Below are 23,161 nucleotides of genomic sequence, written 5' to 3'. Positions count from 1 at the left end.
TAACCTATTTTTAGGGATTGTGTTATAGTGCCAGGACCTAAAAGATATATGTCTTTAAAAAGAAGTTTATCTAGAGTTCATTATATTTACTATTGTCACCCGCTATTTAATCAGTGAAGGTTTTATGATTGCTCATGGCATGCTGAGGTTATATGGAAGAAAGTTTTTCTGTGATTGCCCCTTTTCTTTGTTGGCTCTGAATTATTTTTCTCTTCTACATTTCATTTCTGCTGTCATTTCTGATATCTCTGCCTCACCACCACACCCATGGTTACATCTTAATATTTGTTCATACTGATAATCCTCCACTTCCAAATTTTAGTACAGGATTAAGAGAAGAAGAGATAAATTTAGTAGCTTTTTGAACATTAGTGAAGGTATCTTTGCTCACTTGCATTAAAATTTTAATGCATTTTAAAAACCCAATATGCAGTAGGATTTTTCTTTCATGACAGAATAAAACAAATATTAAATACTCTTGAGGCATGAGGGTATAGAAAGTGGTTTCTATCCCACATCTGTGACTTTGAACTGTGAAAGTCAAGAATGTTTTCTCATAATGAGAAAAATCAACTGGAGTTCCTGCTTTGCAGATCTCCGTTCTGACTATAATTACAGAATGTTCAAAAAGGTTTACTTTTGTGATTGAGCTTATTATTAGTGTGCATATTTTTGTTTTATTCTCTGGGGGTGGAGGGAAGGAGGGGAACATTCACATTTAGTGAGAGCTATTCATTAGCCTCCATTGAAGAAGAAATTGAACTTTAAAGAATCTATCAAAATTTCTCTGTTCAGCTTTTTATTACTATCTTGTCTTGAGCCCTTTTTTTAATGACATCTATTATCAGATTGAAATGGCGATTGAGACGCTGCAAAAGTCTGACGGTCTGTCCACTCACAGAAGCTCTCTTCTCAACAGCCATGTAAGTTGCCTTCTCTTCATGTAAACTAATCTCTTGCTTGTTCTGCATGTGTTGCTTGCCTCTAAATGCTTGTTTTATTTATTTGCATATTTATTTTGCTTCTTAACCTTCCTTTCTCAGCCCCTTATTATCTCCATTATCACTTAATGTCTATTTTTACAGTGGAATATCTAAAAAATAGAGCCCCAATATACTGCTTTACTAGGTTTTTGCATTGTTTTGGTATAGATCTAACATTTTTAAGTTAAAGGCAAGCTGCCATTTATTTGTAAAAGTAAATAATGGGGATTTTAAATGTTTAAAAATTCTCAGTTTAACAATGATTTACTATGGAGTAAATGCTTATAACCTGTATCTCCTGATCTGAGACAGAAAAATAGTCATATCTATTTGTATGAACAGTAATATTCTTTAAGTGGAAAAAATTCTGATTGCTAAATTCAATAGTAAATTGTTTGAAAAGGTTTATTTACCAGTAAAACTATATAAAGTGGGTAAGAAATAGCTACATAATATGAGCTCAGAAACTAAGATCTAAAGAGAAATGGATGTGGACCAAAAGAAGAAATGAGGCAGAGATAAGCCTAAATTGCCAATAATTTAGATAAAACAGAATTACTGTTATTATTACTTAAAGCTTTTAACTGATATCAGATGCAGCATCACTATGACACTGGTAAGTGTGAGAGGGATAATAAAAGTTCTGTGAAATTATAAACATTTTCATCAACTTCAAATTTGGGAAACCAACGCAAATGCTGATTTAAAATTACTTTGTTAAGGTGGTTTCTGAATATATGGAGAAAAGTAAAAAGACCTATAAGCTAACCTATGTTAGTGACATTTAGTAAGAATTAGAGTTTCCCTTCTCCAGTGACAGTATGTTCTTAAATTTAGGGATAAAATTATTAATATTTCTTAATTCTTCCCCATATTCTGTTACTGAAAAGTCTAAAATTGAATCATCCCAAATGAAATAAATTATTTTTTCAGTAAACTTAAAACCTTTAGCTCATAGAAATTATTTTAACTATGCTTTTTACATATTTGGATTTTTAAACATTAAAACTTAATATTACAAAATAACACTAAATACCTTTGCTGTATTGTAAATATACAATTTGTTTTTAGATGCAGTATTTTGTCTTGTTTCTTTTTTAAAGGGAAGTATCATGGCAAAAAAAATGGATTCGTTAACTTCGAGAATGCCTATTATTTTGGTGAAGATTATAGTTGTAAATTTTAAAATAGTCTATCTTCTGGCCCTTCTTTTTGAAGCAATATAAGGAACATGATGTTTTTTCCCTTTCTGAAAATTTGTATTTCTATTCAGTATGTCACTCTTTTATATTTTTCCTAAGTATATCCCTTTTGTGTTGATGTGAATCTGTGGTTGTGTGTAAAAGCTGATTTACTGAATCCTGTTAGTGTGGGAAGAGGGTGATGACTTCTGGTGTTTGTGTTTTGAAAATGGCAAATGAAAATATTCTTCACTTTCAGTCACAAATGTGCAGAAACATAAGGAAAAAAACCCTGAAGTTTCCAGTTACTCTTTTTGAACTTATGGACTTCTAAGAAGTTGTGCTTTGATAATCAATTCACATTTCATTTATATGGGAAATATACAGTTTAGTAAAATATGATATGTTTAATTGAAATTTAACTTTAATTACCCATCTCAATTAGTATTTTCATGAAGAATAATGTAAAGAAAATGTTTTTCTATATTTTTATTTGTTGTTTTTGAAATGTTTACAATTATGTTTTTTTCTCTTGTAGAATTCATAAAGTAATATTTAATGTTAATGAATGTATGGATTAAGCTGCATGAACAACAGAGAAATGTTTCTTAATACATGACTCCATATTTTTTATCACATAGTATGGAAACTTATTCATACTATTTACAACTGCCAGAGGCTTTTCAGTTTATAGAAAGAGTGGGTGCAAATGTTGCTAATGCAGTGGATAATCTTTCTTTAGCTTTCCTGATTCATTTTTATTACATCTCTAAAATACAGCTAAGTTCATTCAAAAACAAATTTATAGTCAAGTCTTTAGATATACAAATGATTCTACAGATGGTATGTAAACAGTGGAGAAAGGACTTGCCAATTGTATTGAAACCTCCTCAGCATCCTACCCTGATCTGCGTTCTGCTGACCAGTTAGTGAGGGTTAGTTTCTCCCTACACACCTAAGAAGATCCTGTTGTCTTTTTGTCCTTGGGAAGTTAGTGATGCTCCTCATTTTATTATATTTGCCCAAACAGCTGGATAAGCCATTTTGTGCATTCTAGTTGAAAACCATCTGCTAGAGCTACTTTCAATTCTGTGAACCTAACTGTGATTTTCAATTATATAGTGGTGAATTTTTTTTTAAGTTGTTAATATTTTAAATGTCAATAAACTGTGTTACCTTTATCACCTCATTATATAGGCCATAATATAAAATTATTTGAGCTTTGTGAGATTCTTTGAAGTGAACATGAATTCATCTTACTAATGACAAGATAGTTCCCCCCAGTACTAGAACAGTGCCTGGTACATAATAGGTGCTCAGTAGTTTGCTAAATGAACTAATGTAAGAAACAAGGAATAGAAGGGAATGGACCTTATCTTTCAGTATTCTAGATACCTTTGCCAACCATGTGTGTGTTTATTATTTGGGGACTCATGAAATCATTGTATTGCTTCTTTTATTTTCAGAGTTCATTTACTGATTCTGTGTGGGAGCACTGTAGGTAGAAGGTGTTCTTCTTCCACAGCATTTAAGTTAAAGTGTGTATGGTCACTCTATCACTTTCCCATGTACCTTATTTGCAGCCTGCAGCTTTAAGAGTAGACAACTTTTGTTTTTTTTTTAACTGAATGGTCTAATTCTTGAAAGACTCTAGCCAAGGGTGACATCATTCATTTCCTTGAATTTTTAGAATTGTGCTTTTCATTTGGTTTTACAGAATTCTATATATTAGTATAGTAAAATATACTTAAATTTATTTTTAGTTATAAATTTTTGTATATGAAGATGCCAGGGCAAATAGTGTCTACTCTGTCTAAACTAAATTAGAATATCTTAATTCAACTTTGATGCAGACTTTATTTTATACTCTTTCTCAGTTGTAAGTAATGTAAATCGTCATGTAATGGTTGTATTGTATCCAATTTGGGATATTTTTAGATTGTAAATTTGAATTTAGGTATGTTAAATCAATTGTTACCAATTTTCAGATAGTTTTAAAGCTTGCATGTTTTTATTAAATTCTATTTAAAGTATATTAAAAAAGCTTTCGGCATGTATTTTATATGCTTTTCAGAATCCAGTAAATAATTGTTTCATGGTTTTGCTGCTGTTTTAGCTATTAAAATATACTCAGCTCAAAGCAAAACCTTTGATTTATACACAGTCTCTCTTGACTCTGCTGTATTATAAATATAAGTTTTGAAGAAATAAGGCCTGACAAAATGCATATCATCAGTGAACAGCACTTAAAATGAATCTTGATGGATAATAATCCATCTGGGAAAAAATGCCAAATGTTTCATTTAGATGTTAATTGAGGAATGCAATATATTTTTTTTTAATTTGTCAATCAGTATTTCCCTTTGGGAAAAATAGGAACCGTTCGTCTTTCTTAATCTATCCTGATTAATACAGATTAAATGCAAAGGTTGATTGATGTAATTATCTTGGTTTCTATCCTTAGATGAGCTTTTATGTTTGTTCATTAGTAGAATAATCAGGTTTTAAAGATAAAGGTTAAAAGTTCCTATGGTATTTTAAGGGCTTTTAAATCATAAATGTAAACAAACATTTTACAAGACATTTTGTAAAAAACTAAAAGAAGTAACAGTTTAGTTCAAAATTACTGAAATGTTAAGGTATTGAATTCTTGCATCCAAATACTTTTTATTAAAGACAAAACCTAAAGAAACAATACACCTTTTAACAGGCATGTATGCCTCTAGGTTACACTTAGCTTCCAAGTTTCTCTTAAAATAAAATTAATGTTTTTTAATCTAATATTTTAAACTCAGATGTCTGATTTACAATGTCATCATTGTGTCAAAGCCTAAAGTTTAAATACTGTCTTATAAAGATGCAGATTGTAAACCCCAGCTAAATCTCATCATTTTATCTGGTAGGTCCTAAATCAGTTTCCATTTATACGGTGAGTTTTCTCCATGGCAGAGTGACTGGCCAATTTCCTAGCTGCAACAGCCTAGTCTTCATCCTTTCAGGACTTTTTACCTCCCTTTGACTTCCAGGCTCTGATAAGGAATAAAGGTTCCTCCTCTTGGGAACAAGGGGTTGGGAGCAAAATGTAACTTTCCTACCATCAAAGTTATAGTTACAAAATTACCCACTCTTGTGGAATTTTTCAAACCGACTAGTGATTATTGTATATATATTACATGCAATCTCAGATCAAAAAAAAAAAAAAAGTGGTTTAGGAATAAAGACTCTTTAAGAAAGTGAAACTGTATAATAAGAACAATCAGTTTGTAAAACTGCTTAACCTTTTGGAACCATATAACAAACACAATAGAAGCTTCATTTTCTCTGAATTATTCCATTTAGCCATGAGTAATATTATTCAGGCTTCTGAGTAGTTTAAACCAACTTTTAGTATAATTATCTCATGATTTCTGTGAAAAGTTTTCTTTTATTAAGAATTATCTGATTAACTTTTGTATATGTAAACATACCTTTGGACTCAAAATATTTTGTATTGAACTTTGTTTGCACTGTTTTTCCCTTTTATAAAAAGCATTTTGTATTAGTACCCTTGAAATATTTTATCAGATTTGCTTTTTAAAATTCTTTTATACACTTTTTTCTCTACTAGATCCTTTCTTGATCCTGAGAAATTAGTAAGCTTTCATTTTCAGATGTTTGTCTTTACTTTTAAGTAATTAAATGTTGCAAGAAAACTAGTACACCATTAAGGTAGTTTTCAGAAAATTTTTATATGGTTGGCTAAGTAATTGTTTTCATTTGCTTTCTATCCTATTAAAAGTTTCACATCAGATCTATTTTAATTATTTGTATACTTTTGGCTATAAAGTTCATGTTATAAAATTGATTATTTTCCATTTCTGAAAAAATACTCTCTTAAATTAAATTTCCTAGATAGCTGACTGTTATCATCATTAGCAAAGGAAGGAATATTGATTTTTTTCACACAACCTTGTTGAGAAATCGTACTTTTATTCCTTTGACAGTAGGCATTATTTTATGAGGATACATATATCTGCATATACTTATTTCTTTGGCATTTTAAACTTACACATATTTTGTGTTCCATGCTGGTGGATATGTACATTTGATTAGTTCAGTTGCAAAATATTACTCTTTTCCAAAAATTATTTACAGTTCTTATTTCTCTGACTTTCTGGGAATTTTTTCTTGGTGTTTCCTTTATACCAAAATCCTGTGCTATTTTCTTTAATATATTAAGAATAGTAATGGAAGGCAGTCAACTCTTGCTCTATTTAGTATATGTACACAAAACAAAAGCCAGCACTTCTGTGCAATATTGTTCACTAGGGCTGCCCTAACACCACTAAGGTGAGAAAACAGTGCTTCCAGTTGCTGAGGCCTGTGGATGAAATATAAGCCAGGCTGGTATTACTGCATTTTGAGTGTAGTCTCCCTCGGTTGCATTCATAATCAACACTCTTACAATTTAAAAAGAAACCCAAAGAAACAACCTGACCTCTTGTAGGAAAAATACTGGTCTGGGCCTCTGTAACTTAAATTCCCTATCAATTTACCTCTTCTCTTTCACCGTAAGTGAATAAGTATGAATGAACCTGTTCTATATGTCGTTTATAATATTCAGAACATGTTTGAGTACCTCTAGAAAACTTGTTTACTGACAGTAAAGCTGCAGGTGAGTCATATCAGAATAATTTTTTGACCTACAATATTTTTTTAGACATTAGAAAAATGAATGCTGCTTGTTTTGTGTAATCTTTTAAAAATTTTATAGGGGAGGGTTTTATGTCTTACAGAGGCAATATATATGTTTAAATATGCATATTCATATGATTTATGGCCTACAGAGAATATTGCTAACCAGAATATTAATTTTATTTTTCAAAGTATTCTGCTTTATCTTGAGACTCAGTGGCCCTATTCTCTAAGTCAATAATCATTAAGGGTTTAGTGACGTAAGTTTTATTACATAAGGTATATGAGGAATATTTGAAATTAAAATAGTTCTCAAAAATTCTGTTGTCGTGGTTAAAGGCAATGATTCTAAAAATATTTATAATGATTTTCTTATTATTTTAAAAGTCTTAAGTTCTGGTTCTTTGATCAGAAATTTTAAAATAGTTTAGCAAAATGGAGAAATGCTTTAATATATTAGAGTTAACATATCATTTTTAGTATTTGGCTGTAAATTTCTAGAGGACAGGTGAGATCACATTCATGTTTATATCACTAACTGCCTAGCACATTGCCTGGCTCACTAGTTGGTGCTCAATAAATGAATTCTTTGGCTTCCATAGTTTTTTTTTTTTTTTTCATTTTTATTGAGATTGTTCAGATACCATACAATTATCCAGAGATCCAAAGTGTACAATCACTTGCCCCTGGGTACCCTCATACAGCTGTGCATCCATCACACTTAATTTTTGTTCAATTTTTAGAAACTTTTCATTACTCCAGACAAGAAATAAAGTGAAAGATGAAAAAAGAAAAAAAGAAAAGGAAAATCTAATCCTCCCCTATCCCTAACCAACCCCCCTCAATTGTTGACTCCTAGTTTTGATATAGTACATTTGTTACTGTTTATGAAAATATGTTGAAATACTACTAACTGTAGTATATAGTTTGCAATAGGTATATAGTTCTTCCCTATATGCCCCTCTATTATTAACTTCTAATTGTATTGTCATACATTTGTTCTGGTTCATGAAGTGATTTCTAGTATTTGTACAGTTGATCATGGACATTGCCCACCATAGGATTCAGTTTTATACATTTCCATCTTTTGACCTCCAACTTTCCTTCTGGTGACATATATGACTCTGAGCTTCCCCTTTCCACCTCATTCACACACCATTTGGCGCTGTTAGTTATTCTCACATCTTCCTACCAACACCCCTGTTCATTTCCAAACATTTAAGTTCATCCTAATTGAACCTTCTGCTCATACTAAGCAACCACTCCCCATTCTTAAGCCTCGTCCTATATCTTGGTACCTTATATTTCATGTCTATGAGTTTACATATTGTAATTAGTTCCTATCAGTGAGACCCTGCAATAATTGTCCTAATGTGTCTGGCTTATTTCACTCAGTATATTGCCCTCGAAGTTTTGTCATCAACCCATTTTTTTTTTAATATGGTTTTGTTGACTCACCATACATTCCATCCCAAGTAAATAATCGATGGTTTTCTGCATGGTCATACATTTATGTGTTCGCCAACTTCACCACTGTCTATATAAGAGCATCTACATTTCTTCCACAAGGCAGGAGGGAGAGTCAAAGAAGGTAGAGAGGCAAAAGAAAGAGGAAAAAAAAATGACAGCTAGGAAGCAGCGAAAGGAAAAATAACCTTAAATCAAAGTAGAATAAAGAATCAGACAATACCACCAATGTTTAGTGTCTAACATGCCTCTCCTGTCCCCCCTCTTATCTGCATTCACCTTGGTATATCACCTTTGTTACATTAAAGGAAGCATAATACAATGATTCTGTTAGTTACAGTCTCTAGTTTATGCTGATTGCATCCCTCCCCCAATGCCTCCCCATTTTTAACACCTTGCAAGGTTGACATTTGCTTGTTCTCCCTTGTAAAAGAACATATTTGTACATTTTATCACAATTGTTGAATACTCTAGATTTCACCAAGTTACACAGTCCCAGTCGTTATCTTTCCTCCTTTCTTGTGGTGTCTCACATGCTCCCCATCTTCCTCAACCGTATTCATAGTTACCTTTGTTCAGTGTACTTACATTGTTGTGCTACCATCTCCCCAAATTGTGTTCCAAACCACACACTCCTGTCTTCTATCACCCTGTAGTGCTCCCTTTAGTATTTCCTGTAGGGCAGGTGTCTTGTTCACAAAGTCTCTCATTGTCTGTTTGTCAGAAAATATTTTGAGCTCTCCCTCATATTTGAAGGACAGCTTTGCTGGATACAGGATTCTTGGTTGGTGGTTTTTCTCTTTCAGTATCTTAAATATATCACACCACTTCCTTCTTGCCTCCATGGTTTCTGCTGAGAGATCCGCACATAGTCTTATGAAGCTTCCTTTGTATGTAATGGATTGCTTTTCTCTTGCTGCTTTCAGGATTCTCTCTTTGTCTTTGACATTTGATAATCTGATTATTAAGTGTCTTGGCGTAGGCCTATTCGTATCTCTTCTGTTTGGAGTACGCTGCGCTTCTTGGATCTATAATTTTATGTCTTTCATAAGAGATGGGAAATTTTCATTAATTATTTCCTCTATTGTTGCTTCTGCCCCCTTTCCCTTCTCTTCTCCTTCTGGGACACCAATGATACGTACATTATTGTACTTTGTTTTATCCTTGAGTTCCCGGAGACGTTGCTCATATTTTTTCATTCTTTTCTCCATCAGCTCCTTTGCGTGTAGGCTTTCAGGTGTTTTGTTCTCCAGTTCCTGAGTGTTTTCTTCTGCCTTTTGAGATCTGCTGTTGTATGTTTCCATTGTGTCTTTCATCTCTTGTGTTGTGCCTTTCATTTCCATAGAATCTACTAGTAGTTTTTTTGAACTTTTGATTTCTGCCGTATACATGCCGAGTGCTTCCTTTACAGCCTCTATCTCTTTTGCAATATCTTCTCTAAACTTTTTGAATTGATTTAGCATTAGTTGTTTAAATTCCTGTATCTCAGTTGAAGTGTACGTTTGTTCTTTTGACTGGGCCATAACTTTGTTTTTCTTAGTGTAGGTTGTAATTTTCTGTTGTCTAGGCATGGTTTCCTTGGTTATCCAAATCAGGTTTTCCCAGACCAGAACAGGCTCAGGTCCCAGAGGGAAGAAATATTCAGTATCTGGTTTCCCTGCGGGTGTGTCTTAGAAAATTGCTCCACCGTTTGATGCCTCAGGTCACTGTGCTTTTCTGCCCAGCAGGTGATGCCTGTTAGCCTATAATTCTTGACTGGTGTGAGGAGGTATGGCCGTGTTCCCCCAGGCTCTGGGGTCTGGTTCTGAATGTAAAGGGCCCCACCCCTTTCCTCCTAGAGAAGACAGACCCCCTCAGGTGGAGGTCATTAGCATTTCAATTGTCTCTGCTTATGCTGTCTCCACCCTTCCCGGAGTCACAGCCCTGGAAACTGAAAATGACTGGGGCTTTCTCCACTGAGCCAAAAAAGAAACAGATAGTCCCCTTCAGACCCAGTCCAAGGCGACCCTCCGGCTCTCCCAGGTCAGTCGTCACCCAAAGCCTCTGTCTGTTTTTTGGGGATGGGTACCTGTAGTGAGCAGTTCACACTCGCTACTTAAAACCCCAGTTGGAGCTCAGCTGAGCTGTATTCGCTTGCTGGGAGAGAGCTTCTCTGTGGCAGCACGTGACTCCACAGCTCGGGCTATGGGGGAGGGGGTCTCCCGACCTGGTTCCGCAGGTTTTACTTACAGATTTTATGCTGTGTTCTCAGGCATTCCTCCCAATTCAGGTTGGTGTATGATGAGTGAATGGTCTCGTTTGTCTCCCTGCAGTTGTTCTGGATTATTTACTAGTTGTTTCTGGTTTTTTTGTAGTTGTTCCAGGGGGACTACTTAGCTTCCACTCCTCTCTATGCTGCCATCTTGCCCGAGTCCCCATAATTTATTTTTAATCGAATTGCACATTAACTATCCACTCATTCACACCTCTTATATATTTATAGCATAGAAATTTTGTTGAGACAAGTAATGTGAAATATTGGGCAAGCTATAAACCACAGCTTTTATTTTCCTAAGATATATGTATATTAGGAAGTGACCTGCTTCTCTGGAAATAACAGTGAGTATGCAAGTTATCAGGAAATGTAAGTTGAAGACCAGACTCAAGCACTGAGACACTATGTGACCTTAAGAAAGTAACAAGTCTATTTCAGTTCTCCTTTTATAAATAAATAAACAGTTAAACAATCTTGCTAATATTCAAACACAGTAGTATATAACTAGATTAGATTTTCTGAAAGTTTATTGCATATATTGTATGTTAAAACAGAGACATGCATAATAACGTAAAATTTTAAAATGTGAATTATAGATAGAAAATATTGCCTTAACAACTACCGTTGTGATGTGTCTTCCAAGATCATGAAAAAACACAGCTTTAAAGTAGAGTAATTCAAATGGTTATAGTAAAGGATACTGGTGTCTAGTGAATTTCTTTCCTTCTGGGGGAGAAATGACTGAATTTTCCCCTTTCTACTCACAGAATCTGTCCCAGTAGACAATACCATTATTGTATTATCTTGTGGTAATTTGAGATAATTAAATTAGAATCCTATAAAAATGAATAGAACCTTAATATGAAAACTCATCCAAGGCAGCCTGCTGTTCATATGTTATAACAAAACTAAAGACATAGCATGTGCCATGCTGCCAGGCTTGGTGATGTGTTTTGTTCTGTAGTGATTATAAATTATATTTTTGATGAGTTAATGGGATTATGTGAATTCCCTGAAGAGATGTTTGTCCCTGAAATAGCAATCAATACAGGGAACATTAGTATGTCTCTACATGTCCTTGAATATTTGAAGAAATAGACTTTGAGGTCTTAAGTGATGGTCTTCTTGTTCCACTATTTACAGTGTTTCTGAGAATATTCAAAGCCAGATTGTATTGGCCTCCAAATTAGAACAATGTACTCTATTACAAGGCTTGATGAAGAATTTCTAAATATTGCTGTGTATTGTGTTTATAGTATCTTGTAGAAATTTTGATAAATTATATGGTTTCTCTGTGTTTACTCTGTCTTATTTACACTAGCTTCAGTGGCTGTTGGACAACTACGAAACAGCAGAAGGAGTCAGCCTTCCCAGAAGCACTCTATACAACCACTACCTACGACACTGTCAGGAACACAAGCTGGACCCAGTCAATGCTGCCTCTTTTGGAAAACTAATAAGGTCAATTTTTATGGGGCTACGTACCAGGAGATTGGGAACTCGGTTAGTACATTATAGAAAAAAAAAAGATCATAAACTAATCTCTTTTTCAATCTATAGCTCTTCTGTATATTGTTAAGCAAAAGTATGTGATTACAGATATCATTTAAAGAAAAAATATATAGAATTAGCTCAGCTTATAAAATCCTTCAGTAAAGGAAAGGTCATCATTCAGTATATACTACCAAACCAGAAGTATGTGTTGTCCAAACATTAACTGAGCAAAGCTTGGAGAAGAGCTAAATCTCAAACCACATGGAGTATAGCAGAACAGCTTCTAGATGAAAGATTTGCATGTGGTGCTTTAAAAATTAATATATATCAATTTTTTTTGAAAATAACCAGACTAAAGGTGATTTATAAAATGATATAGTAAATGAAAAACTTTGCATCTCTTGCCTCTTGCGAAATTACATTTAAATGTCTTGATAAATAACTTTTATTTGAATAGAGTAAAAAATTAAAGCTGAGTTTTTCATTTCATTCCAGGAGACTAATTAAAACTCATCTGGTAAACTTGCAAAATAAGGTATTTGAAGCCTTCAGTAATGATATAGTCTTATTTACCTTCTTATGGCCATTTTATTTTGTTCTTGATTGTGAAACAGTACATGTGAGGCAAGTAAAAATATAGTACAATTCCATTGCATGGAATCAATAATGTGTAGAAGACTTAGCTTCCCTCAGTTTTTCTTACTTTGGGAGTTGATATGAATTTTCTTACTAATCAAAATATGATGAAAAGAATATGTAGAACTGTGGAGCTTTGTTTTTCCCATTCCATAATATCTAAAAATTACCCTAACAAATATTTTAAGTAGCTGGACAGAAGAATATGGATACTTTTGATTTCCTAAATCTTACAGAAATCCATACAAAAATATAAAATACAAAGTACTACACTTTGTAACATTATGTGATATATCTCTAATTAGTTGTAAATCACAGCTTCATAATATTCTGGAAAATGCTTTTTAGTGCTCTTAATAAAATAGAGCCTTTGTGATTGACTTCATTACAAATTTATACTAATAAGAGGAATATCAGTTTTATGAGACTTACAAGGTATGTGGTATTCAGAATGTGAATTATTCTTCATTTTAATTGATCATGTAGCTTTCTGATTTCTGAAGGCTCAGTTCTCCCATAAATAACATTTTCTGTCTATACTTCAAAAGATAGTATATTTTAAACTGGAGAATGTGAATAAGTCTATTCAGAATAAGGGAACTAGCATGCAGTCCCTTGGGAAAAAAAAGTTGTTTCTCTGGTGGTTTTTTTTCCCAGAACCAGGAAAATCATTATTTGAGGACCTAACCTACTATCTCCTAGCTGATGGCTTAGTAGTTATGCATACCAGGCCAATATTTTGAAAGTCTGGGCTTTGTTCAACATTCTAATAGCTGTATTGTGCTTCTTTTGTTGCTGAAAGGGATTTCAATGGGTCCTTTTCTGAGGCTCCATTCAAACCTTGAAACACATCTTTAAAATAGAAAGGGACAAAATTGGGGTTGTTTGGGTTGTGAATGAGTAAAATCCATACTCTGTAAGTACATATTGCAGTATTGCAGCTTTTACTTTCTGATGTTTTTTTTTTCCCCCTCTCACTATGTAACAATTATGTCTCCTGATCCTTTTAAAATTGTATGCAGTCTTTGCAATTAGGGATGGAAAGCAAAGCCTAGAAGAACAAGGAGAAAAGAAATCCTCCAGGGAAAGTTTAAACAAATGCTGTGTTACGAAGATAGCAGAACTTTAATGTAGAAAAGCTGACAATGTTAGAGGTGAAGTACTGCAGGTTGTTACTACCATGGAAGCTGTTTTAGCATTCCCTTTCTATGCCTAACCCAGGGACAGAAGAAATATCAGTATGTTATGAGGCAAACTAAATCAGATACATTTTTTTGAGTGAACTTTATGCAGAACTATTATTTATCCATCAACAGAATTATCTGGTTGATTCCATTCAAACAAGATCCAGACATTTTCTAAAATTTTTGCACCTAAGTATACAAAAAAAGAAATAAAATCACCATGTTTCTAAACAAAGGCAAATCAAAAGATATATTTTGTTAAATACCATCTCAAAATTAAATTTGAGCAATGAAGACAATGGGACATGTTGCTCTCCCCCCACCCTTCCCAAAAGAATAGAAAGACACCTCCACCTACCCTCATCCCAACCAAAATGCTGATTTGGGGGAAACTGGAAAGAAACCAACAATCCGTTTCCTCCCCAGAGAGATATTATTTTACTCTGTAGTTTTGTCACCTGGCTACTTCCATGGTTAGTGTCTCCTACTTCCTACTCCTACCTCTACTCCCTACTCTATGCCAGTTTGTATAGCAGAACACTACTGATTGGGTTTGTGGCATATTTTGATTGTGTTTTTGGTTCTATTCTGCAGTAGATTTTGGAGAAAGAATCTGATCTCTGCAAATTGAAGGCCTTTCTTTATTGCATTAAGTCTTCATATCTGACTTATTTTCCTGAAAATATATAGTTATTCAGAGGCCCTACATTTTAAAAATTAACACTATTATTTACATAATAAGATTTTAATGTCTTTTCAAGAATATAGGGTTTATCTAATATATATTCATTAATCTTGGAAGTGAAGTTCTGCTATACCTTTATATAAAATATTGAATCCATACTATTGAATTTTTTTGTAAATGAAAAAAAAAATTGGAAAGAGCACTGATGTCTTGGTATTTTTAGACCTGTGAAAACTACTATTTTCTCTTTTCAAGAATTTACATATTTAAAATCCTATTTTTACAAGAATTTTCAAATCCATTCAAAGCAAAACCTTGTCATTTCTAATAGCAAGCATGGTCTTTCCATGAGCATGGAATTTATGAAATTTTTATTCTAGGTAGAAATTTGCCATTTTCACAGAGAAATTTCCCCATGTCTTTTGTGACACATCTTATTCAGCCTGCAAAACTGCTATGAATCCATAAAAATATCAACTAATAAAATGTGTTTCAAAATCAATAGATTACATGCACACAACTTAATATTTGTAAGTCCTTTTTAGGTTTCAAAATATTAAATAATAGGCTTTACCACAACATCTGGTAACAATGAAGTTATCTTATGTCGCCATCTCAGAAGTAAAAAGAACAACAAAAAAAATGTGGAACTTATCCAAGACAGAATTAATTTAGTTTCTTTTATTTGCTCTGCATAGCCACTTCGCAATAAATTCCTACTGAGTGTACAACCCTTTATCCTGTTAACAAATTTCTATTGGCCAGAAACTTTTCTCCCACCATTACTACTTCTAAATTAATTTCAATTTAAAGTATACTTGAGTGGACTGAATTGAGTGTTTTTCTAATATTAAAGTGAAAGTTTATAAAATTTTTCTTAGGGCTTTGAGCTGATTGATTCGGAATCTTATTTTGATTCTTGACATGTAGCCATCATAAAAACATACAGGTATCCAGAACAGGTAATCATAAATATATAACATTAATATACTGCTTTTACCTGATTTTTCCAAACTTGAAGTTAGACATCCCATGTGATTAATATTGGTTTGACTGATATCTTGTATTTCCAATGTTTGTTGTTCTTTTATAAAGAGGAAACTCCAAGTACCATTACTATGGGATTCGTGTCAAGCCAGATTCCCCTCTTAATCGTCTGCAAGAAGACATGCAGTATATGGCTATGAGACAACAACCCATGCAACAGAAACAAAGGTAGACTCCAGAGTATCATTGACATGTCAAAGCTATGTATTTCTTTAGATGTTCCAGTCTCCTTTTTTCTGAACAAATAGCTAGATGAACAAGAGTGTTGCTACTGTTGGCATGCTTTCATGATGGATGGTTCTCAAATATGATTTAGAATTTCAGTGATCCTGTCTATTTTCCAAATCTTTTAAAATTACTCAACAGTCAGCTTGTTTGGCCTCTTTTAAGTGTGACATCCCAAATTGTTCAGACAGGGAAACTAAATACAAAGCATAGTAATTAGCACACCCAAGCAAGTACCAACTGAAGAAACTCACCTCCGTATTCATGAGCTTCTGACCTGCTATTCTGCCCATCCCTCAAGTCATTCTTTTTGACATGATATGAATTCTTGCAGAATGTTTGGGACTTCTTACATTTTCTTGAAATCCAGCTTCATAGACATAAAATTATAGCTATTAGAGCTGTAAGAGCTCTCAAGCATTCATGAATGAATGGATGGATGGATGGATGGATGGATGGATGGATGAATAGAATCATAGAACTGGAAAGTATCTCATTCTATTCTGGCCCCACAGTCTCATGATAATCAAACCTGTTTTTCAGATGAGTCCCAGAGAAGTTAAATGATTTGCACAAGCCCCCAATGTTGTTAAATAGCCCAGGGCCTTCTAGCCCCATGTGACTTATGTTGCAACTTAGAGTAAAGAAAATGAAAATTCCCTCCTTTACCAGTATAGCTCTGCCGTGACTATAATTTAATTTTTCTGTTCAATTGAGCATGCAGTATGAGGTAGGGGAAAGGAGGCCTCCACATAGATAGCCAGATGATCTGCATTAGTTTGCCAAATCCAGTGATCTGGGATGATTAGTTGCCTTGACCAGATGGACTCCGCATCTAGACTGTGACTTTTCTCAAAAGCATTCGCTCTGTGTCACTGCTGGAGAAAGAATATATCATGCAGAAGTCCTTTATCCATTTAGTCAGCAAACACTGACTGAGTCTCTGCTATGTGTTAGGTCCTACATGCAGAGGTAAGACAGGGTCCCTATCTTTTAGGAGTTAAGAAATTAGAGGGAGAGGCACATGGGGAATTTTTTAAAAGTAATGAAATCTGAGAAGTGCTAAAATAGAGCTTTGATCAAGTAGCTATTCTAATACAAAGAAATTTTCAATAATCTGTCTAGTGGGGGGAGGATTGGGAAACGTCATAAAGAGCTATTCAAAGGAATCATAAAAGAAGAGGAACATTCAAGCAGAGGGAATAATGTAAGCAAAAGCACCTGGAGGTAAAGTTCATGATGTCCTTGGTAAATGGCCCATGATTTGGTGATGCTGATAGTATTTCAGGAGGAGAATTAAGGAATTGATTAAGGAGTTTAGTGGGAGATGAGATTAAAAAGGTAATTTGCATCACAGATTAAAAAAACTTGGTTGTTTATGAAGCTATAAGTTTATTTGCACATTTGAAGCTACATAAGGATTTTAAACAAAACAATGAAAGTTTTCAGATTTTTTTTCTAAGAAGATGACTTTTTAATTTTGGACAAGACATACTTAATGGCAAGAGACAATTGCCATTAATGGTGACGACACTTGTAAAGCAGTTTTAGTTTTGACAGTCATAATCTCCAGTGAGTTTGTTCCAGATTGAAGAGTCAGTTCAAGATTGCCTATTTATATGCAGTTACCTCAAGGCTTTTAGATTTTTAATTCACAGATTATCTATCTATTTTTTAAATTGCTGATCCTTAATTTTTGGTGTATAGCCAGTGAAACATACATAGAAAAAGGCTCTGAAAAAGTTATAAAACAAAGAATAGTACCTTATAAGATTGGAGATAAAGATAAAATTTGTGTGATTTATAATTACCTGTCATTGTCTTGGGTTACAATGTTTTTTTTCCATCTATTAGTGACAACACCATAGCTTTTACTTTCTGGTGTGGTCTCTGCACTTCTGCATAGCAGCACCACACAGTGGAAATGATAGTGAGACCAAGAGCTAGAAAAATAATTAAAAAAAAAAAGAGTTTGATTACAAAAAAGCATGTTGATTATGAACAGAAACCTACTAAATTGCACCTAAGGCAGCTGAAGCCCACTTCTACCTGTGATTCAACTGAAAGGAATCCCAGCAAGCTTTTCATGGAAACAGAAGCTTCAAGGGACATTCTTTATAAAAAGCCTCGGTTAGGTGACCAAGACCTAGGACTTACTATGTGGTATTCTTTTGAAGCATATTCCAGAGCTATAAAGGTTAATGAGCCATAAAAAACTCTGCAATCTCAGTGAATGATTAGTTTTAGAAACACATGCAGTATGGATGTGTTTAAGAAGCAATGTAAATATTCTTAGTAATATTAATAAATTGTACAGACTTTGGTTTCCTATAGAGTTTGCTTTCTTATGAAATAAGAATGTTAGAGAACCATAGAAGTACAAACTTCCTTCAATTCATTGGCTTTTTTTTTTTTTCAAAACAATACAGACTGCAGAGTATTGGTGTTTTCAGCTGTACTGACGGTTCACTGGGATTAGCAGAAGGGCAGAGGGAGGCTTCTGTTGTATCTCTAAAGGAATCTATGGACTGGCAACATTGATGGGCCTTCACTGAAGCCAGTTACCCCATTGTGCAAAAACACTTGAGCCAGAGAGGAAGAGTTCATCTTCATGAGTCTGGACATAAGGGTTAAGTTAAGAGTATTTGTTGAAAATAAGGGGAAATGAATTTATTGTATCATATTTTTTGGGGCTTAAAAAATTAAAAACGATTCCAAAACTCAAATGATTGTACTGAACATATTAAAATTTACACAAGAAGAGACTGCCACTCTCTTTTCAAAATACAAATGACATGTAAAAAGTTTAAAATATTTTTTACTAGTATTAGCATTTAATATTTCAGAATATTCAAAATATTTAAATGCCCCAATGTTTACTGTGTGTATATATTTGCACACATTTCCCATAGTGTTAATATACATGTTCCATGTGTTCGTATAGAGAGAATTCAAGCATATCCAGTTTTCTCAAGTAAAAGGTTTTGGAGCTCAATTTGTAAATTTTTCTCATGAGTTTGATATCATAGTAGTTGTAGGGGTAAGATAATGATTATCATTTTGTGTAGCTTTATGGTTTTTAAAGCTTTTCTATTTATGGTAACTCATTTGAAGATTTTTTTATGATCTTGGAAGAAATTACCACTTATCTACAAATCAGATTCCCATAACACCACCTTATGGAACATAACTATAAGTCTGAAAATAAATGGAAACAAATTCTGATTGAAAAACATGTCACTAAGCCCATAGTTTATCTTAATTGAAAATCTTCTTTTGGGCTGTTCAGTATAGCAGCATGTAGACATTTCAGTGGAGGGACAAATAGACCTAGGCACTCTAGTAGGCACTTTGGGTATCCCTCTCATGACTAGAATCTGGTCTAACACAATGTAATAACTGCTTTTCATATTGACATTATGGGTAATCAAGAAAAGATAAAATACCTACCTGGTTAAAGAAGCAGAAGAATGTATAATAGGGTTTTTAAAAAATATCTTTTGTTGAAAATATTTCATATGAAAATAAGTTTTGTACTTAAATGATGTACTCTTCAGTTTTCAAGGAAATTCACTCATGGACTAATTTACTTACCCTAATTTAAACAATAGATAAATTAAGTTACTGCAGAGCAAGAAGGTAATCAGTAATTTTCAGCTCTATAAACTAAGTAAAAATGTTCACTGCAGTTTGTTTTTAATATTTGAAAGAAGTACATGGAGAGAGATGGCATGTATATTTTAGTTATTCTTCCAAATCCTAAGTGGCAAAAGTAATGCATAGAGCCAAGTGTTTTTGACAATGTACTTGGCTATGTTTGATCCCAGTAGCCATTCTCAAAATATTAAACTGCATTTATCATTTCTTCAACAAATACATATCAAAAGTCACCTGCATACAGAGTATGTTTATCACATCTAAAAAAGATGCCAGATGACTACAGGATGTGCAAGCTAGAAGGAAGAGATATCTAGTCCAGGCCATCCTCTTGATGAGAAAATTGAGGCCCATGAAGAGTAGAAAACTTATCCATGACTATATATATATAAACTTATCCATGACAACCAGGACAGAGACCCAATCCTCTTGTCTTTATTTTTTTAATAATTCTACCCTCAATAAAGTAAGATAACCTAAATAGAAATATAAGTGTGATAAAAAGCATACATATGAAATAAAGACTAATCATATTTTAATGCGTATGTTCCAAATAAGTGAGGAAATATAATGCCGCTTCCTGCTCTCTGGGTGGCCCCTTTACAGGAATTGGATTCAGTCAAAGAAGGAACCTTTGGGAAATAGAGGTCAATAAGAAAGATGGTATAGAAAGGCTACTTTGCTTTGGCCATCGATAGATGTTCCTGAGGAATGAGGAGGAAATCTAAGAACCTTTGTCATTAGAAGATTATTCTCAATATAGTTCTCATAGACTAGTAGAAAGGAACCTATATTTAGAATTAGGAAATATGAATTTGAGTACACTTTGTTTTGACACTTCTGCAAAATGTGTGACTTAACCTCACCGAGCCTTGATTTCTTCATCTGCAGAATGGGAATTAATGAAAAATAGACTACCTCACAGTGTATTGAAGTTCAAGTAGAAAAGAAGTATATAAAAGATTTTTGTAACTAGAAACATTCTGTATGCATTAAAGAAAGCTCTTTCTTTAGAAAACTCTTTCTGAGGAGAGTGAAGCCAGGCAAATGGTTAGGGTTGGCTGCCATTTCTCTGTTCCTCTAGGCCAGTGGTTTTCAACTTTGGTTGACATTAATAGTTTACCATTCTTTTCCTATACGATGCATTCCCTGGGATCATTCCAGAGCTAAGCATCAAGGGCTGGTAAATTGCTCTGTTCCACTTGAGGGTGGTGGGAGTATTTAGTGGAAAGATGATCAGGTTCCTGTGTATTTGGCTTGCAGAAACAAATAAGGAGTGTTGGCACTAAGGTATTTAATGTTCACTATATGACTGCAGCAGGCATACATATGTAATGATCATATTTTCCATTGGAGACAGGAGAATTGTAAATAATCACAATTTAGTCATTAAGAAACTTTACCAATTCATGTAAAGTTTGATACCGGTAGTAGTCCCCACTTCTCATCCTACTAAGGAGCATTTATTGAACATTTTAAATATTCTTCAATAAGAACTTTATATGCATGGTCTTATTTGGCAAATAAATTGTTGTTTACTGATGAAGAAACTGATACCCATCTAATTGTATTAAAAAGAGTTTCACTAATTTGTTTTTTTGAGATGGAGTCTCAGATGCCCTTTTTTGTTTTTGTTGTTGTTCTAGCATCAGTAGTCAGAGCCAGGGTATCATTCTCCATGTAAAGAAGGGGCCCAACCCTCTAGAATCTGTTTAACAGAAAGGAAAAACTATAGATTAAAAAAAATTGTCATGGAAGTGTCATGTATATTTGTAGCAAGAGTATATTGGTTCTATATAGTAAACCATAAATGACCCCTGCTGAGATGATTCAGTGATGAAATTTAGATTAAGCTCCATGAAATCAGGGAATCATGCCTGCCATGTTCAATATTGTGTGTTCAGCACCAAGGAGAGCGCTGAGCACATTGTCAGTGCTCTATTAATATTTGTTGAATGATCCATAGCTTTTATTTTAGCCAACAGCTTCACCCTCCTTTCCCTACACCTCCCAAATTTTCTACTAAAAGTACTGTCAGTTAACACAACTACCCCATTTGGATGTAGTTTTTTCCTCCCTCTCCTTGCCAAATTATAGATGTAGAGCTGGTGAAAAGTGAAATAGTTGTAAGACAAACACATAGATAGCCATCAACAAGAGTCGAAGAGATGGAATAACTATCATTAACCGGCAGGGTTGATGGTAAAATTCATTTGGATGTATTGTAGACATACTCAGTGTGACATTAAGAAGTCGACTGCTATTCTGAAAGAATAGAACTCTCCATTCACTATTTTCTTCTGATCTGTATATGATTATTTTGCTGGGTTTGTTTCAGACATCAAGTCATCTAAGGGCTTTCTGGGACAATTATTCCAAAGAGGACTTCAAGATTTCAATAGAAAATATTAGCCTCTTGTCTCAATTGTGAACTCAATGCTTTGATTTGTTCGTGTACATCAAATAATTGTGCACTTTCTAGAGTTACAGACATTGTAATGACTATTTCCCTTTGTAATTCAGATTTGCATCTTGCATGTACATGTTTCCCTTGCTTCAAGGGAGCTTTTCCAAATGCTTAATTTAGTCTGTTGAAAATCCTTTAATATGATACTGTTAGTTGAATGTGATAGCAAATGTACACCATTTGTTGCCTTCCATTGGATTACTTTGGTATCTGCTTGTGGGATTATTGACAGAATTAGCTATTACATTTACAGTACAGTTACAACTGTCCAACTCCTAAATAACAACTATGACTAACCCTAGTGGGAAGATTCCTAATAATTTCCAAGGTTTCTGTGTTAGTGACAGGTTTCATGCATACACTCAGCTATTAAAGCGTTAGCTTTTCTGTGATTTCTTAATTATTAACAACTTCAGCTCTGATTGCCCATGGAGTTGCAAGCTGTTAAAATTATCATTTGCTTCTTACTAATTTTGAAATCAAGAGCTGTTTCTTCATTCCCTGTAGCACAGGTCTTTCTTAGAGCACACACAGCTCAGGAGCACTAAGAATCTCCCATAAGAAAACCATTTCTAAAAATGTTGACCTTGTAAAAAAATAAAAAATTAAAAAAGCATGAAGGGAGGAGAATACTCTTAAATACTAAAGAGTTTAGTTTTTAGAAGGATTCAACACAGTATTTTGTTGGTTGTTTGGGGTTTTTGTTGTTGTTTAAGAGAAAGATCCCCTAATATTTAGAGTTTAGTGTTTATGGTGATTATTTTATGAACAAGGTAGAGGGACAGGAAATGTAAGAGCTACCTATCAAAGCTAAAAGCCTGTCCAGTTGAAATTCAACCAGAGTTGAAATAATATAATGTTGAATGATCATGTAGGTCAATGGAACATAAAAAACATCTTAGAAAAATTCTATTTATACACAGTCTTTTCAAAACTATGCACCTACAAGTGTCTACACATAGTAAATGCTCAATAAATATTTGTTAAATTGATTGATATATGTTGAGATCAGTTGATGGTTCGATAAAATGAAATATGTTACCTTGAGCATTTGTTCTTTCATCCATCCATTCAAAAATATTTATCATACATTCCAAATCTGGTTTATTGGGAAAAAATGATTTATTCTATAAAAAATTACTTTCCTTTCATGTTATGAATGTACTTCTACAACATTGGGATGAATGAATCTATATCAGGTCAAGAG

General features: G+C 33.7%; 1 protein-coding gene across 6 annotated transcripts in view; it reads left to right on the top strand.

Moving 5' to 3' along the window:
* The window catches only part of RFX3 (regulatory factor X3), a 364,760-nt gene that overhangs the window by 259,850 nt on the left and 81,749 nt on the right, over nt 1–23,161 (top strand). For 5 of the 6 annotated variants that reach the window (XR_005210807.1, XM_037798627.1, XM_037798626.1 and 2 more), the window contains exons 5-7: nt 849–923; nt 11,881–12,062; nt 15,654–15,773. Coding sequence is in view for 5 of the 6 variants with exons in the window: in XM_037798627.1 (XP_037654555.1) it covers nt 849–923; nt 11,881–12,062; nt 15,654–15,773 (377 nt within the window). In the remaining variant the exon portion in view is untranslated. The remainder of the gene's footprint in view (nt 1–848; nt 924–11,880; nt 12,063–15,653; nt 15,774–23,161) is intronic. The other variant, XM_037798629.1, reaches the window with a different exon arrangement.

The sequence above is a fragment of the Choloepus didactylus genome, chromosome 10, assembly GCF_015220235.1.
Source record: "Choloepus didactylus isolate mChoDid1 chromosome 10, mChoDid1.pri, whole genome shotgun sequence".
NCBI classification, from domain to species: domain Eukaryota; kingdom Metazoa; phylum Chordata; class Mammalia; order Pilosa; family Megalonychidae; genus Choloepus; species Choloepus didactylus.
Note: the sequence above shows the minus strand (reverse complement) of the source record. Positions and strands in the feature narration are given on the sequence as shown.